The sequence below is a fragment of the Sinocyclocheilus grahami genome, unplaced genomic scaffold (genome assembly GCF_001515645.1).
Source record: "Sinocyclocheilus grahami isolate Dianchi unplaced genomic scaffold, SAMN03320097.WGS_v1.1 scaffold66.1, whole genome shotgun sequence".
Classification (NCBI taxonomy): domain Eukaryota; kingdom Metazoa; phylum Chordata; class Actinopteri; order Cypriniformes; family Cyprinidae; genus Sinocyclocheilus; species Sinocyclocheilus grahami.
The window spans coordinates 1042830-1059789 of NW_015505245.1; the positions used below are offsets into that span (position 1 = coordinate 1042830).

Genomic DNA, 16960 nt, shown 5'->3' on the forward strand with positions numbered 1-16960 from the left:
CCATATATGCTGTCATTTCTTTTGATTGATTTTCTTTTCCTCACTTTCTTTGTTCATGGTGTCTTTTTCTCACATTCTCTTCACAGCTGAGAGCAGCACTGAGGTGTGATATCACAGCCAAGGAAATTGCTTTAACCTGCATGCATCCCTAGGTGAATGCAAGAGAGACTGTGTCTAATGTGCCGCTGTTCTCCACATTTGTTGTGTAAGAAAAAAGAGTCTTTAAATTAAAACTTACATTGGTCTTACAAAGGTCTTACATTGAATGAATAGTTCACCCAAAAATAAAACCCATTATCATTAGTGCTTGATAAGCATTTAAAAAAATACAGGTCCCAAATGATTTCATGATGTTAGGTTCCATTAATGGTCCACTCCACCCATGTGGAAAAACATTGAAATACTCAAGTGTTTCCTGCACTGATTAGCTCAACTCATACAGCGTAATTAGTAAAGTCTGATTCACAAGCGAATCTTTTCTATAAGCCCTTTCTATTAGTGAATCAAACACATGCACTAAGTCACTAACGATTTTGTGAGAGTTATTTTTAGTGAACCAGATACATAACCAGTGAATTCTATTCTTCAATTTTTGTGAGAATGACTCTTGCACCAGTTCTTTTTAGTAAATCAAAAACATACAGCACGACCAGTGGAATCCGATTCTTGAGCAAATTGCTGTAATTAGCAGGTTCTTTTTAGAGTATAAAAACATAAAATACAATCTATTCTCGAGCGAGTGACTCTTTTGAGAGGGTTGTTTTTAGTGAAATATGCACAGACCGCACGGCCAGTGAATTCTGATTTTTGTGCAAATGACTCTCACATTGGTTCTTTTTAGTGTTTTAAAGGGATAGTTCACCTAAAAATGAGACTTCTGTCATTAATTACTCACCCTCATGTTGTTTAAAATAAAATAATGACTTTATACAACAATTCTTCTCTGCAGCAGAGGAAAGCACGCACATGCGTCGTGATACTCTTCATAATGGAGGCAGAGGGGAAGAGGAATTCTTGAATAAAGTCGCGATTTTATTTTATTTTTTGTGCACAAAAAGTATTCTCGTAGCTTCATAAAAGTACGGTTGAACCACTGATGTCACATGGACTATTTTGTTGATGTTCTTGGTACCTTTCTGGACCTTGCACATGGTAGGATCCTTGCTGTCTATGGAGGGTCAGAAAGCTCTCAGATTTAATCAAAATATCTTAATATACAGTATATACAGTACGACCAGTGAAGTCCTATTACCAAACAAGTGACTCTCATGATTCCTGCATTTGGCAACAAAATTGCTTAAATTCAATGAAATCATTAAGATTTATATCTAGCTTTAAGATTAAGATTTATCTCTTAAAGTCAGCTATCTGGTGTCAGGTCTTAAGACATGTAGCATAATCTAGTGGCACTTCCCAAATGACGCAAAGCTAAATGATGCTTTAAGCCTGAGGATCAGAGTGAAACATAATCTCATAAATGTGTGTTTTTGAAAATATTCTTCAGGGGTCCCATTACCATCTTAATCTGCCAGACCAACTGGAAGGAGGGCGTCTGCGCTGGGGTAAGACAAACGGCCTTCCTCCTTATGATGTGTATGGGTGTCAGGGATGAGAAGGGGGGTTTCTGTATCATAGTGCTTGAAAGTGGGTCTGTTTAATGAGTTAAAGATAATCTCCTTATGGCATAAATACTTCACACACACACACACACACACACACACACACACACACACACAACTGATCCTGTACTCTAGAGGCCTAAAACATTCATCTTAGCTTCTGTTTGTGCATGTGTGTGTATAAAAGAGTGAGTGTGTGTGTTCACATGAGAGGCTTCTGTCTGGATTTGAAGGGGTTCCCAGTCTAGTCTAATGTGAGTGAATATTGGACATGATTGATCTATTGTTTATTGTGAAACAAAAGGCTGAGTGTCTCTGTATTCTGACTAAGGACATTAACATTTTATTGTGTTTATTTGTCCGTACGATACATTACAGGCTTTTTTCACAATGCAGAATGACAACATAGTGAGCTTGTGCACTAGTGCTTGTGTGTTTGTGTTGTGTACGATAATGCATGGCATAAGGATGGCGTTGTGACAGCATGGAGGGGTGGGGAGATGTATTTAATGAGTCATCGCAGATGTGAGCTCTGTTCTCCTCACTCCAGGGCAAGTGCGTTAGGCTGTTGAGGTCATCCATCATCTGTGTGTGTGTGGGTGGGTGGGTTTATGTATCCACGAGGACTGGTGGGCTTCACTGCCAGGCAAATATATTAGAGAGTCATGTTTATTACAAAGACGTATATGCTTATGGAATTACCATGGTAAGGACTTTCCTCGCTTTGGTGGAAATGCTGCTCTATTTTTGTTGGATTTCTATGAGGAAACTAATACAAATATACAGATACAAAACATTTTATGAGTAGGTATACATAATATCTTATGCTATATTGGACAGTTGCATCCTTTTTTAAAGTTATGAACATAAATATAATAAAGATGATATTGGAAGCAGATAATATTCTCAATATTTCACCCAAATCAAAAACAGAAAACACTTTTCTATGCCAGTTTATTGTTTTTTACATTATGTTCTGATGCCTACCGAATAAAGCTGTAAGCGTAAAAACCTACTGTATATATACACTGAAAAAATGGTGCAGAAATAATTTTCACTTAGAAATTGCTACAAAGTTTCACAATTAATTACAAAGAAATAACAAGTAACACATTGAATTACACATGAAATTTTGAAGAATAAGTACTATGCCACTATTTTGTTGTTTTATTTTAAAACTGAAAACGTCTCAGGTTACGTATGTAACCATGGTTCCCTGAGAAGGGAACGAGACACCGCGTCCTCTAGAGGTCGCTATGCAGTCCACTAGAAGATGCAGTTTGAAGTTCCCTCGGCAGGGAACGTCTCAGGTTACGTATGTAACCATGGTTCCCTGAGAAGGGAACGAGACACCGCGTCCTCTAGAGGTCGCTATGCAGTCCACTAGAAGATGCAGTTTGAAGTTCCCTCGGCAGGGAACGTCTCAGGTTACGTATGTAACCATGGTTCCCTGAGAAGGGAACGAGACACCGCGTCCTCTAGAGGTCGCTATGCAGTCCACTAGAAGATGCAGTTTGAAGTTCCCTCGGCAGGGAACGTCTCAGGTTACGTATGTAACCATGGTTCCCTGAGAAGTGAATGAGAAACTGCGTCCTCAAGTGGACTGCATAGCGACCTCTAGCGGATGCAGTTCGAAGATCCCTCGGAAGGGAACATTTTTTACAGTGTATGTGTGTATATGTATTTATACAGTATATATATATATATATTTTTTTTTTTCCTTCATTTTTGTCTTTTTTATAATTTGTATATGAAATATACCAATGTATATACCAATATACCAATTGTATATGAAAGACCAATATATATCTATTTTTAATCATATAAATGGCATAATATGTCAGTTAATTTCTCATTTTGATATTCATTCATGTCATTCCCAGTTGGGACCTCATCTGGCTTTTGAGTTAATTTATTTAAGGGTTCATTATCCCCTAAATTCTCCTGTTGAGAGCACAGAAAACATTATATAGTCATTTGCACGACTTTAATGGCAAGTCTAATGTTGTTGTGGGGGTTCTTGTGATGAAGTCATAGACTGTGCATGTTAACATCATGTCTGTCATCTTCAGAGAAGGTCATATGACTAAACGGCATGACAAACACTTGACCGTGTCATTCTTTTGACACTCACACATCCACATCTGACAGTGGGCCTAATGCAGTGTACTTCCTCATACAAGAGGCCACAGAAACCTCAGAGGTAGAAGTGGGATAAAGTGAGGGATGACCTGTGGTGAGATAAGTAGGGAGAAGCCACTAACCGGGAGACTTATTAGAATAGATAAGTGGATAAAAGTGGAGAGAACGAGTGTGTTTGATATTTTAGTTCTGTGACCAGCGGATGACTGCAGTGGTTCACCCGATGTGTGATTTCCACTTCTCTGCAGCATGGTTTCACTCTCATTTCCATGGTGACAATGAGGACCTCTACTGACGCAGAGCTAAATTTATACCAGTGGCGCTTTTTTTACGGCCTGCAGTTTTGAGCTTGCAGACATGGCTTAGTGAAATCACACACATTGCTCAAAATTCAACTGGATCATATGGGATGTAGCTAAAGTGCATTTCACCCTGCCTAACTTCAGCACGTTTGTCTGTGTGATGTCACAGAGGGTGGAAATACCCATTCTGTGGTTTTGCAGTGAGCAGTCATCGCATATGATGTGTGGAAGAAGATCTAACCGCTGATGAAAGAGTTCATCTGGGTTCATCAAGCAGTTCAGAGACCATTTCCACTACAATTGACCAAATGACCTTTAAAAGAATAGTTGACCAAAACTTGAAAATCTGCTGAAAATGTACTCACTCTCAGGCCCGGCAAGATGTAGATGAGATTAGAAAAACTTAGCATTACATCACCATTGGATCCTCTGCAGTGAATTTGTGCCACCATACTGAGAGTTAAACAGCTGATAAAAACGTCACAATAATCCACGAGTAATTTGCATGATTCTAGTCATCACTTAACATCTTGTGAAGCGAAAAGCTGCTTGTTCTTAAGAAACAAATCCATCAAAGCATTTTAACTTTATATTTTCACTTCTGGTTAAAATACCAGTCTGTAATCCATTATAACACTCCCTCCAAAAAAAAAATTCCCTGTTGTCCTCTCATATCAAAATCCAGTGACATATTTCACATATATCAGTAGTTTTGGACTGTTTTCGCTTGTGAATGGTGCTTGATCTGGGTATATTTCCTGATTCAGACAAGACAACTTTTCACTGGAGAAAGCAATATTATGGATAGAGGACTCGTATTTTAGCAAGAAGCAGTGATTTGAAGTTCAAATTGTTTTACTGATGGTGTTTTTTGTTTTGTTTGTTTTTTACAAACACTGAGCTCTTTACTTCACAATATGTCAATTGATGGACTGGATTGGTGTGGATTACTTGTGAATTATTGTAATGTTTTTATCAGCTGTTCGGACTCTTATTCTGACGGCACCCATTCACTGCAGAGGATCCATTGTTGAACAAGTGATGTAATGCTAAATTTCTCCAAATCTATTCTGATGAAGGAAAAAAATTTTTTTTGGGTGAGTAAATTTTCAGCATAATTTCATCTGTGGATGAGCTACTCCTTTAATATTATCCAAATATTACTGCTGCAAAAGATAACTAACATAAGATTTAGTTTTATGCAATATTTGGTCAGGCCATACTGGTAATGCTGTACAACAATAGTTTCTTTATGTGTTTTATAAACCACATATACCTCATTCATTTTTCAAAATAGCTAATCTATTAAGCAGATTAACCACATTTGGTTTCTATTCCCATATGTTAAAATGATCCTGCATTCAATGAATTGCCCAGCATAGTGCGGTCACCGCCAGTCACCGGATCCTATATTTACCCTTCATAGGTGTCTTGGGATACTGTTTTCTGACAGACGTTTGAACAAGACACCATGTATGGCCTGCTAAATGTAACTTAATACTGATAATGAAGTTGCTTATCCTTTTGGCTCACAACTATAACCCACTTGTACCTTGACCAGACCCGAGGTCTGATGGTGTCTGTGCTTGTCTCATAATAAGTGCCTAATAAATGCAGTGTGTTTTCATGAAGTGGTTGTGGAGGAGATAACGCCTTCTTGTGCTTTCCAGCTGGGCAATTTGAAACCATACAGCTGGCCAACTGCAGACCTAAATGAGAACAATACACATGCCAACTGTAATTGATACAGGACTTTAGTCTCAGGTTCTTCCTTAATTAATTTTCATGCTTTTGAAATTAGTTTGTTATCTTTATGTTTCTTTTTCCCATATGTTAAAATGATCCTGCATTCAATGAATTGCCCAGCATAGTGCGTAAATGTACTGCTAAATGTAACTTAATACTGATAATGAAGTTGCTTACCCTTTTGGCTCACAACTATAACCCACTTGTACCTTGACCAGACCCGAGGTCTGATGGTGTCTGTGCTTGTCTCATAATAAGTGCCTAATAAATGCAGTGTGTTTTCATGAAGTGGTTGTGGAGGAGATAACGCCTTCTTGTGCTTTCCAGCTGGGCAATTTGAAACCATACAGCTGGCCAACTGCAGACCTAAATGAGAACAATACACATGCCAACTGTAATTGATACAGGACTTTAGTCTCAGGTTCTTCCTTAATTAATTTTCATGCTTTTGAAATTAGTTTGTTATCTTTATGTTTCTTTTTTAAAACCTATTTTTTTATTATTATACAATATTTCCACTGTTATATAGAACTAATGCCAATGCACAAAAATACAAAATCCGTACAAAAATGTACACACTTTTAAAAATAAATGTTCCCAAAGGGTGTATTTGTCTTAATAATAAAAATATAAATAAAATAAATTATTTTAACTTAATAAAATAAAGTGTAGCCTATAAACACAGTGGTATTGTTACCAATAAAGTAAATAGCTGAACAGTTCTTCAATATTTCGATACCACGTGTAATAATGTCACATTTTGACCCGGATGATTAAAACAAATGGAAACGCGTATTCAAATGCTCAGTCTTTGTGGGTTCTTCGGCGTTAGTATGTGATGCGATTCAAAGCAACTGAGCAATATCTCTTGACACCACCGATAACACACGCACTAGCTGCAGAGAAGGCGGGTGGAGAGAGAGAGAGAGAGAGAGAGAGAGAGAGAGAGAGAGAGAGAGAGAGAGAGGTCTGTACTGTATGTGAGAGCGACGGAGCGCAGTATTTGTGCGGACTCAAGGCACAGAGACTGTCGGTACCGTCTGAGAAAAACAAATACGGATTCCACTGAACCGGTCAGGGATCTCCAGACGCGAAATCCTCATCAGCATCGAGTCGTCTGCGACAGGAGCGCGTTTCCTTCAGACCTGCTGCGGTAGAGACGATTCATTTATATGGTCCAGCATCTTGGCAGAGACTGATTTATATATGCATATGCATTATTAAGATATACTTGCTGCTGTTTTTATCTTTTGTGTCTGATTATTCGTCTAATTAACTCATCGATCAAGGCTTCGTTGACAGTGGCAATGGTAGTAGTACACATATAGCCTTCTTCTCGAGCTGAAGGACTGCAGTGGAGGACGGGTTTCCCTGGGATACGTTTGGGGGGGTTTTCTTAGCGTAGTAAGGACTCGATCAGCATCCACTTGTGTCACGGGAACACTGAACATGGCCGTGTTTTATTCTTGACACCTTAACACAAACGGAGAAGAATTTCTTCAGGCGTTTTCCAAACCGCGCTGGGATCAGCATTAACCAGCTATGATGTAGACGCTCACGTCCATACGGTCATCATCAGTGTTCATTATTGAGTAGTAATTAGGATCAACCCAGGGCCTTCTTGCGATTTCTGTCATCAAAATGCCGGCTGGAATGAAGCCTCTTGAAAAATTCTTGAAGAAACAGACCAATGCGCTCACTCGGGCGGGTGGTTTTGGGGAGAAGGCCACCGGCACCGGGGCATCCAGGCGGCGGGCCAGCCTGTCCCGTGTGGTGCCGTTCTTCAGGGAGACGTCTCCCGAGAGCGGCCCGGCGAGGGAGGTGTTCAGCCCGGAGACCGAAGAAGCGCCGTGCTGGCCCTCCGCCACTGCGGACATCAGGAGTCCGTCGCTGTCCAGCGACGAGCAGAGCTCCGAGGCGAGTCTGGACACGAACTGGACCCCGCTGCCCGCGGACACCGCGGAGAACCTAGCGCTGGCGCTGCTGGACAGCGTGGCGGGAAAGCGGTACGCCACCTGCACAGGTGAGACGAGTCCACTGATCATGCTCCAGTGACAGATCTTCTCTGGCGGATCTTTGAAGAGCAGGTCGTTTACTGAAGAATATTGTAACATCGTTTCTTTGCGTTGCTATGGCGCACTGTGGTCGCTATTTTGATTTGTAATTTTTTTGCTATTATTGTGCTCTTTAAATTCACTTTCTCTTTGTTTTAATATTCACGGGATGTCGCATATTTTTAGTTCGCGGATTGCACGAATGTGACGAATTTAGCGCAGACATAAATCAATCTACTGCATAATATTTCAATAATCAGTATTAGCCTATGGTGACATAGCTAGGCCTAAAATTTAAGTTGGATAAAAGTGTAAGAGAAATATTTCAAACATTTGTTTACGACGCCTTAAAGGAATCAGCGTATGATTCCAAGTTTAATGTGAATAGGCCTATGTGCCCTAACTTTTTTCATAAGATGTGTTTGTATGTTTACAAAGAAAGTGACATGAACAAATACACTGCGAATCGCTATTACCGGTACTTTTTATGGATATTTGCTGGATACATTTTCACAATCACGATAATAGGCTAGCCTAGTTCCGCTAATGAGCTACTCCTTTTTTTAAAGATTTTTAAATTGTTGGCGGTTTTGTCACGTCTTGTCATTTTTTGTCTTTTTGTGTCATGCCACAAACAGTTTTTAAGATGTTAAAAACAAGTAAAAAAATATATAAATAAAACAATTAAAAACCATATAAATGAATAAAATCAACATGAAAGGGGGCTAAACATTTTACTTAGGGAATGTGGTGCTTTGGAGTCATTTATTATATTCAACAAGAAAAAAAATGCAAAGCATTAATTTTATTTAAATTTACTTGATTAAAGTGAGAAAAGTGGGTGTGTCGAACCACAATGGAACCAGACTTTAAAGTCGGAATAAATATAACCAAACTGCCTCCCTTAAATTTGCTCGCCTCACAGCTGCATTTTTGGGAAAACCTGTGCTGTGTACACAGAATCACACTTGACAACTAGTTGTCTGTTATATAATATAATGCGGTAGCACTTCTGTTATTTACTTTAGTTACCATCCCTATGGTTACAGATGTTGGTCACTGCTATTACAAAAATAATTAGTTCATACAGACAGTATTTGGGCCATATGAACAACACAGTTTGAGTTTCACACCATTGAGGAAAATAAATCTGGTTGTAGCCATGATTATATGATCTGTAAATGCATTTCATAGCCTCTTTATTTCACAGAAATGTGGCTCAACAGTGGACCACTGTATTGTAGACAGGCAGTCAAGGTTAGTCGTAAACCTTGAGTTTCATTGAACACTGACAACATTTAAAAGGTCACATCAAAAGGTCACACATAGTGATGTCATAAAACAAAGTGCTTTCACATTTGCCAATAAAAGACCCAATCACTAAATGAGGAACTGGCTGGGGAATATCTTCAAACAGGGCGGTGCTAGGGTATTTCCTTGGCTATTGGAAAGCTTATGTCAAGAGAATGAAAATATTAAATGTTTCCTTGGTGTTTTCCTTTGTGTCTTTCCTCAAATTGGTGTTACGGATGTTTCATGAACCGACAAGCCACTGCCACTGCCACCCACAAACAGCACTGAGCACCTGTATGCATAAAACACCAGGAACGAATCAATTCCTGTTCCAAGTGAGGGGATTTCTATTGTAGTCTCAGACAAAGGACGCTTTACAGAGAAATGACAAACTGTGAAGATTTGTGATGGGAATGGGGTGTCTTTAACATGTGCATACATGTTACCTGTTCCTGTAAGTCCCAGGACTTTTATGCTATGAAGAATGGCTCTCCCACACATTCATTGGCAGTGATGCTTTGCAGCCACAGTGCAGCAGTTCGTACTGCACATGTGCATTAGAGTGTTTTTGTGAAGTAACCATGGAAACTGGAGGGATTTCGACAGTATGCCGGACCGGTGCATAAAGAGAGAATTATGCTTGATGTGAAATCGATGGCCAGACGGTCTGTTTGCCTTGTTCAATGCGTTATTAGGATATGCGGTTACTAATAAAATGTCCCGTTTTTATAGACAAGGTAAATGATGATGACGGAAAGTTTAGTTTTTTTTCTTTCTTTTCATTGGACTGTTCTGCCTGTGTGAATAGTAGAAAGGTGAGGAAAGGTTTATGCGCACATCAAGCTAAATTGAGGTAAACTATGTGTAATAAAGCAAAAGCTAAAAACCCAGAGGCATTTGAAGGACATGCAGAATTTGAAGTCTTTATTTGGAATTTTGCATCAGAACTGAATTTCCTTAATTTGTAAACATGGCTTGAAATATTACACTAATGATTCAGAATCAAAAGTTCACTCAACATGCTTCATTTCTTTTCAAAACAAATTCTGTGTGAGCCCTTGATAACCTATAAATTGATGCCTCGACCTAAACTATCGTTCATTTTGGGCACTTGACAGCTCATGTCTCCCTTCCTCCGTTGGAGGCAATTTTAAGCAATTTATCTTGAACCTCTGCTCTATATCTAGAACAGATCAGATAGATTTCAATTTCATGTCACAGACTGAGACATTTGGCCTCATTCTCAACCTGTTTTACTTTTTTATGTGAAGGGGGATGCCTTGCCTCTTGATAAAACTGACATTTTCTCTGCAGTTTGTCACTATCGAGGCCCCTGGAAATTTTGAAAAAGTGCCACTAATCCTGGATTAGCCAACAATGGGCTTGCAATTTGTCTCATCTAGTTTTGTTGTCCATGGAGTGACTGTGGATTACGGACTGAGGGAAGTCCACTGATCCAGGGTCAAGAGGTAACACACTGAAATAAGACACTGCTTGCATATCAGTCCTGATGCACAGTCAATTCATCAGCGTTGAGACAAACAGCCCAGCTGTTGACCGAATGAGTAACTGTAGACAGATGCACTCTGTAGATGCTTCTACATTTTGGATCCCATCTTTGCAAGTTAAAATGACTTTGAAATAACCTATACATAAAAATAATGCTTCCATATACTGTATATACTTTTATTAACTGCATATCTTGGGTTTTATATGTGGAATCCAGAATTCTCAGGAACCTAATTTAGAGCTCTTCCAAGACAACACACCTACAAAACAGCTTTATTTCTGGAATGTGCACGGACACCTCGTGAGTGTGTGTAATGACTGCAGTGTGTAATGGAGTGATTTGGTAGGGCTCATTGAACCGAGATTAGCAAGTTGATCATTACATAACTTTGTTTACCTTTAGCCCTTCCAGTTGTGAGCCAGAGGCAACAGTAGGTTTGTTTATTAAAAGGTTTGGAATGTTAGCATGTTAGCTCAAGTTGCCCCTCCTGGTAGATGATGTAACTACACCATTTGGCTGCAATGTACACTCTTAAAAATGAAGGTTCCAAAAGGGTGTTTTTGCAGTGATGCCATTAGAAGAACCATTTTTGGTACCAAAAAGAACCTTTCAGTGAACAGTTCCTAAAAGAACCATTTTGTAGAACATTTAAAAAATATAAAGAAAGTTTTTCGACTATAAAGAACCTTTTCTGCATTTCAAAGGTTCCATGCATTTTCATGGTTCTTGATAGAACAATTGATGCCGATAAAGAACCTTTATTTTTAAGAGTGTACATCACATTGTCTTATCAACTAGTCAGTTTATTAAAGGGGTCCTATTATGCTTTTTCACTTTTTAAATTTTAGTCAGTGTGTAGTGTGTATGTTTGGGCATAAAAAAGATCTAGAAAGTTACAAATCTCAAAGTCCACTCCAAAGGGAGATATTTCGTTTTTACAAAATCCCTTTTCAAGAACTATAATGAACGACTCGTTTGGACTACAGCGTTGGTTTCTGGGCTTTGTGATATCACAAAGCGGCTCATTAGAATATCATTACAAATAATTCCCGCCTACAGAAATTCGAATAATTGGGGGGTAGGGAGGGGCGAGGTTGTGGTTAGAACGCTTGGTTGAGTGAGCGCATCAGATGAGACGACGAAGAAGAAGAGCTGCTGCAGAGTTAGTGCATCAGAGAAAATGAAGTAGAAGAGCTGCTGTGCTGTAGCGTAAAATTCTCGGCATGTCTAGAACAATTCTTACAAGTATAACATGACGTAGCTGGGTGCCGCGGACAGACGCCGAACGGCGCCGCCGGTGTGCCTACACTCATAGAAAATATTGTATTTGAATTTTAAAGACGTGGCGCGACACGACGCTGCGCTTCTCGTCCGGTGTGCGAAACTGTTTTTTTCACCTACGTGCCCAAACGTCTTTGTTTGGGCTTCCGAAAGCGGATGATGTCAGGAAACAGTGGTTGCAATTTATTTTTTAACTCTGTTCCTGAGCATTATAACCCCAATTTGCTATTGTGTGCTGCGCTTTTTACTGAGGACAGCTTCCACAACACGAGGGAGTACAGTGCCGGATTCGCCCAAAAGTTTTTGTTGAAAGACGGAGCAATGGGCGTGGCAGTACTGAAACACCGTCTAAGCTGTTCACCAATCACAATGCATTGGTACAGCTAACCAATCACAACACATTTTGTTTTTCGGAAGGCGGACCTTCATCAAAGCCGGAACTAATCGAGCCGTTTGTGCCAGGATGGGGAGAAAGGTATTTTAATAATGTAAATTATGTGAAAAAGAATGCGTTTTTCGAACCTCCAAGCATGAGAGTATGTTCTAGTACACCCCCAAAACAAAATCAAGACTTTGTAAAAGAGCATAATAGGACCCCTTTAACTGATTTAAGTTTCACAGTTAGTTGTAAGCTGTAATAGTCTGCATTAAAAAGAACCGGTTCATTAGAGTCATACATTTGATAATCAGACTGCACAGTTTGCGCTGTTTGTTTTTGATTCACTAAAAATAATCGACTCAAATGAATCACTCGTTCAGGACAACTTGCATATCAATCCTGATGCACAGTCAATTCATCAGCATTAAAACAAACAGCACAGCTGTTGACCAAATGAGTAACTGTAGACAGATGCACTTTGTAGATGCTTCTACATTTTGGATACCATCTTTGCAAGTGAATATTGTGAATGCTGTGTGCTTTTGATTCACTAAAAATAATTGACTCAAATGAATCACTTGTTCGGGAGTCGGGACTCTGACAACTTGCGTATCAGTCCTGATGCGCAGTGCACCTTTCATTGCACCATGTTTGATTTACTGTAATTGACTACCACACTGTTGTCTGTTTTGTGCTGTGATTTCACTCAAGTAGCGTCGTTGTGGCGTCACTGTATATCCACAAAGGCGGAATAATGCATGTGTGAAAACCACGAACGAAGCCAAATGTCATTCTGTATTTTTAAAATAATGAATGAAAATTTGTTCTCGGTTCCAGCCATACTCTTAAAAGCCTTTCACATCTCAAGATTGTTGGTAGTGAAGGTTTGGGACTGTGTGCGTTCTTGTGGTGTCAATCAGCATTTTCATGACGTCATATTCCTGTGGTTCCACAGTGATGGCATTTGCAGCTCAGAAGATTGGCTCAAATAGTTCTCTAGTCATATGCACAAAGATTTCTTCGGGTATTATTAATATTATATCTGATTTGCATTTTCATCAAAAGCAAATGAAGGCTTATAAAATGTAGGTAGTCTCTGGACTGAGGCCTGGTTGTATAAGGACCACCCCACTCTCCATGTGCTGCTTTCCTGTGGGCCGAAACTATCCTGAGGGTGTTTTAAAGAATCTTGAGCAAGAGTGGAGAAAGAAATAAATGCATGGAGGGAGAGAGAGTGTGTTTGTGTAGGAGGAATGCTGGCATTTTTTTTTTCTTTTGAAAAGAGTGAGGGATTATAGAGTGGAATGGCTGCCCACTCACTGGCCTCCCTTTGCAAGGCTTTACATAACATCATGAGGAAAAGCGAGATCTCTCTCTCTTGTTCTGTGTCTATCACCCTCTCACCCTCCTTCTTCTTGATCCTTAATGGTTAACCCACTCATTTAGTGCTTATCCACGCACCTGGGCAGCGCTCTGCTGAAGAGTAGCTACGGTGTCCACCTCGACGTTGTGCTTTTGGAATTAGTTTATTTTGATGTATGTTAATGTTGCAGAACTGATGTATTTGTGGAGGGGGTGGTAGTATACAGTAGGGCATTTTCAAGTGCTTGTTATATGGTGTGATATATGTGACTCGTTTGCACTGTTCCTGCATAGGCAACTTTTGCTACAACTCAACGCTCAAGCAAATAGAGCTCACAGTTGATTCCAAAACAGTTTGGCATTATCTTGCAATGCTATAATTCTCTAAAAAGCAAAATCATTTTTTATGCATTTGGTAGATGCTTTTATATAAAATGCCTTTTGGTGCATTTAGTGTACACATTTGATCAGTTAAGGCAAACCCATGGCCTTGTTTTTGCTACTGCAAAACTGTTTTAAGAACATTTTGCTAAGGTTCCTATTAAGTTATGAAAACATTAATTCTGTTATTACATTATAGAATGTTCCCAAATGTTGGAAATAATAGTTCATTTGAATTTGTATTGAACCTTTTAATCAATATTTTACAGTTCTGCATGGAATATATTTAGAATCCACCATATATATTTCAGAATTTTTTCTAAAATTGCCTTTGGATGCATGTTGTGCTGCCTAATTTTTCCAAATAAATGTTTTTAGATGCTATTTTCTCCATGTTATGAAATGGATATTTGTGTGAGCATGTTGGGTCCTCCTAGAGGAAATAATAGTTCATTTGAATTTGTATTGAACCTTTTAATCAATATTTTACAGTTCTGCATGGAATATATTTAGAATCCACCATATATATTTCAGAATTTTTTCTAAAATTGCCTTTGGATGCATGTTGTGCTGCCTCAGAATTTAGTGGAGAAACATAATTTTTCCAAATAAATGTTTTTAGATGCTATTTTCTCCATGTTATGAAATGGATATTTGTGTGAGCATGTTGGGTCCTCCTAGTCCTCTTAGCAGAAATGCTCCTGTGTGAAGGAGCCTCTCTCGGTCTCAGCACCTGTTCACATGGCAACTGGCGCCTTCAGAGGAGGTGGAGGTGTAGGAAGATGAGGGAAATGGAAGGAGGGAGAAGTGGAAAGCAAGTGTTAGAATTATGCAATGTCTTTTAGGGCACGTTATGAGGTTTTTGAATTGGAAACATGTTGAGCGCAGGCTAAATTGCTCTTTGACGCCCCTAGTAAAGTTTGTTAACCAACTCTTAAAGATTTTTTAAATGTTTTAAAACGTTTTTGTTACATATTTGTGTATATGTATATATATATATAGATATGCACTACTGTTTAAAAGTTTGTGTTTGGTAAGATTTACTTTGAAAAAAGTCTCCTATGGTCATCAAGGCTGCATTTATTTGATCAAAAATACAGTAAAAATAAGTAATATTATGAAATTTTTGTACAATTTAAAAATAACTGTTTTCTGTTTGAATGTATTTTAAAATGTAATTTATTCCTGTGTTGGTAAAGCTGATTTTTCAGAGTCTTCAGTGTCACATGATCCTTTAGAAATCTAATATACTGATTTGATGCTCAAGAAACACTTATTATTATTATTATTATTATTATTATTAATGTTGAAAACAGCTGTGCTGCTTAATATTTTTGTGGAAACGGATAATTTTTTTCAGGATGAATAGAAGAATTTTTGATGAATACAAAGTTGAAAAAAAACTGTATTTATTGAGCCTTTATTGTCACTCTTGATTAATTTAATTTATCCATCGATTTATATGTGCGTGTGCATTTGTGTGTTAATGTTCAATCCGAACCTAAGGAAAGTGTACAAGCAGACCACTGTTGCTATGGTTACCTCATCAGATGAACGCTATTTCGGGGGAGTGTCTGTTTACCGCAAGGTGAAAATTCATACTTATATTAACTTGCGATCTTACTTTAGTGGTTATTGATGTTTGAAAACCCTGGTGATATACATACATTTAAAACAAATAATCATTTTGTTTTGACCTTCTTTTGGTGGGTCAAGTCTTGTTTTAAGCATCATATCCCCTTTGCAAACCCCCATAATTCATGCCCTAATTTTAGTGCAGAATATCACACTCCGGCTACATAGACACAATTTTTGAAAGCGATTGTAAGGCGCCACTGATCTCTCTCTCTCTCTCTCTCTCTCCACTCTTTTCATTCTGCGTTACAAAAACAGCATTGCAGTCAGTGCGAGTCAGAGGCTGAATCAAACCATAGCAAATGCGCCACGTGACGCCTCTTTGAAGTTGCTCTTTTTCACCACGCAGTTTGCACACTCAACCACACATGTGCACATGCACACACAGATGACCTCAAGCTCCCAGATCAGTGGCTTGACCGACAGCCCTAATAACAGCCTGAAAACAGCCTCCTGCTTGCTAGAGAGAAAGATGTGATTAGCACACAGTGATCACTCCCAGTCGCACATGGAAAGCCTCCTTCCGAAGCAGCTTACCAAAGAAGATACAGACCCTTCGAGCAGCTTCTCATGCTTTTAGGTCACAGGCATAAACAGTAATGCAGAAAGCGACGAGCGTGTTGAGCAGTAATATCAATCACTGCATACTATAATGGCGATGAAGTTCATTCGTTCAGTTCTTTCACTCCAGTGGAGGAGGGCGATGATTATATACAGTACCGTTTAGAAACAGAGCCATAGAGGAACTTTTAGCTTTGATGATCATCTTAATCAAACATGTGTTAGATACTATTTTAAAGTATTGGGGCCATTCTCACTGTGACGATAGGCTGGGTGTGTGATTTCTCTTCGCCTTCAGGAAAAAGAGCCATGGGAGGCAGAAAGTGACACATTTTTCATAAGAACGTTTATGCGTATCCAGTGTTTTACAAACACAGGCTGGCTTGAGGGTATTTACGAGGTGTATGGCATTGAATTGTGTGATAATCTTTTAAAACCTACAGTACTTGACATTTTACCCAATTTTCTCTTAGTAAATGTTTTCATTGTTTATGGTTAATCAGTGTATGTTTTAGGATTTTTTAATTATCTTTATTGTTGTCACTGAATATACAACTTTCTGCAACACAGAAATGTCTTTTCTGTTGATGTAACCAAGACCATGCATGGACAGGGAAAACAAATTTTAACCAATAATGCATACATACATGAACACACACACACACACACACACACATACAGTATATATATATATA

The 16960-nt window shown here is 38.9% G+C and overlaps 1 protein-coding gene across 1 annotated transcript in view; it reads left to right on the plus strand.

The window, feature by feature from the left end:
- The first annotated feature begins 6559 nt into the window (after positions 1-6559).
- The window catches only part of rapgefl1 (Rap guanine nucleotide exchange factor (GEF)-like 1), a 40751-nt gene continuing 30350 nt past the window's right edge, over positions 6560-16960 (plus strand). The window contains exon 1 of the mRNA XM_016271888.1: positions 6560-7832. Within this exon, the coding sequence (XP_016127374.1) occupies positions 7451-7832 (382 nt within the window). The 5' untranslated portion in view covers positions 6560-7450. The remainder of the gene's footprint in view (positions 7833-16960) is intronic.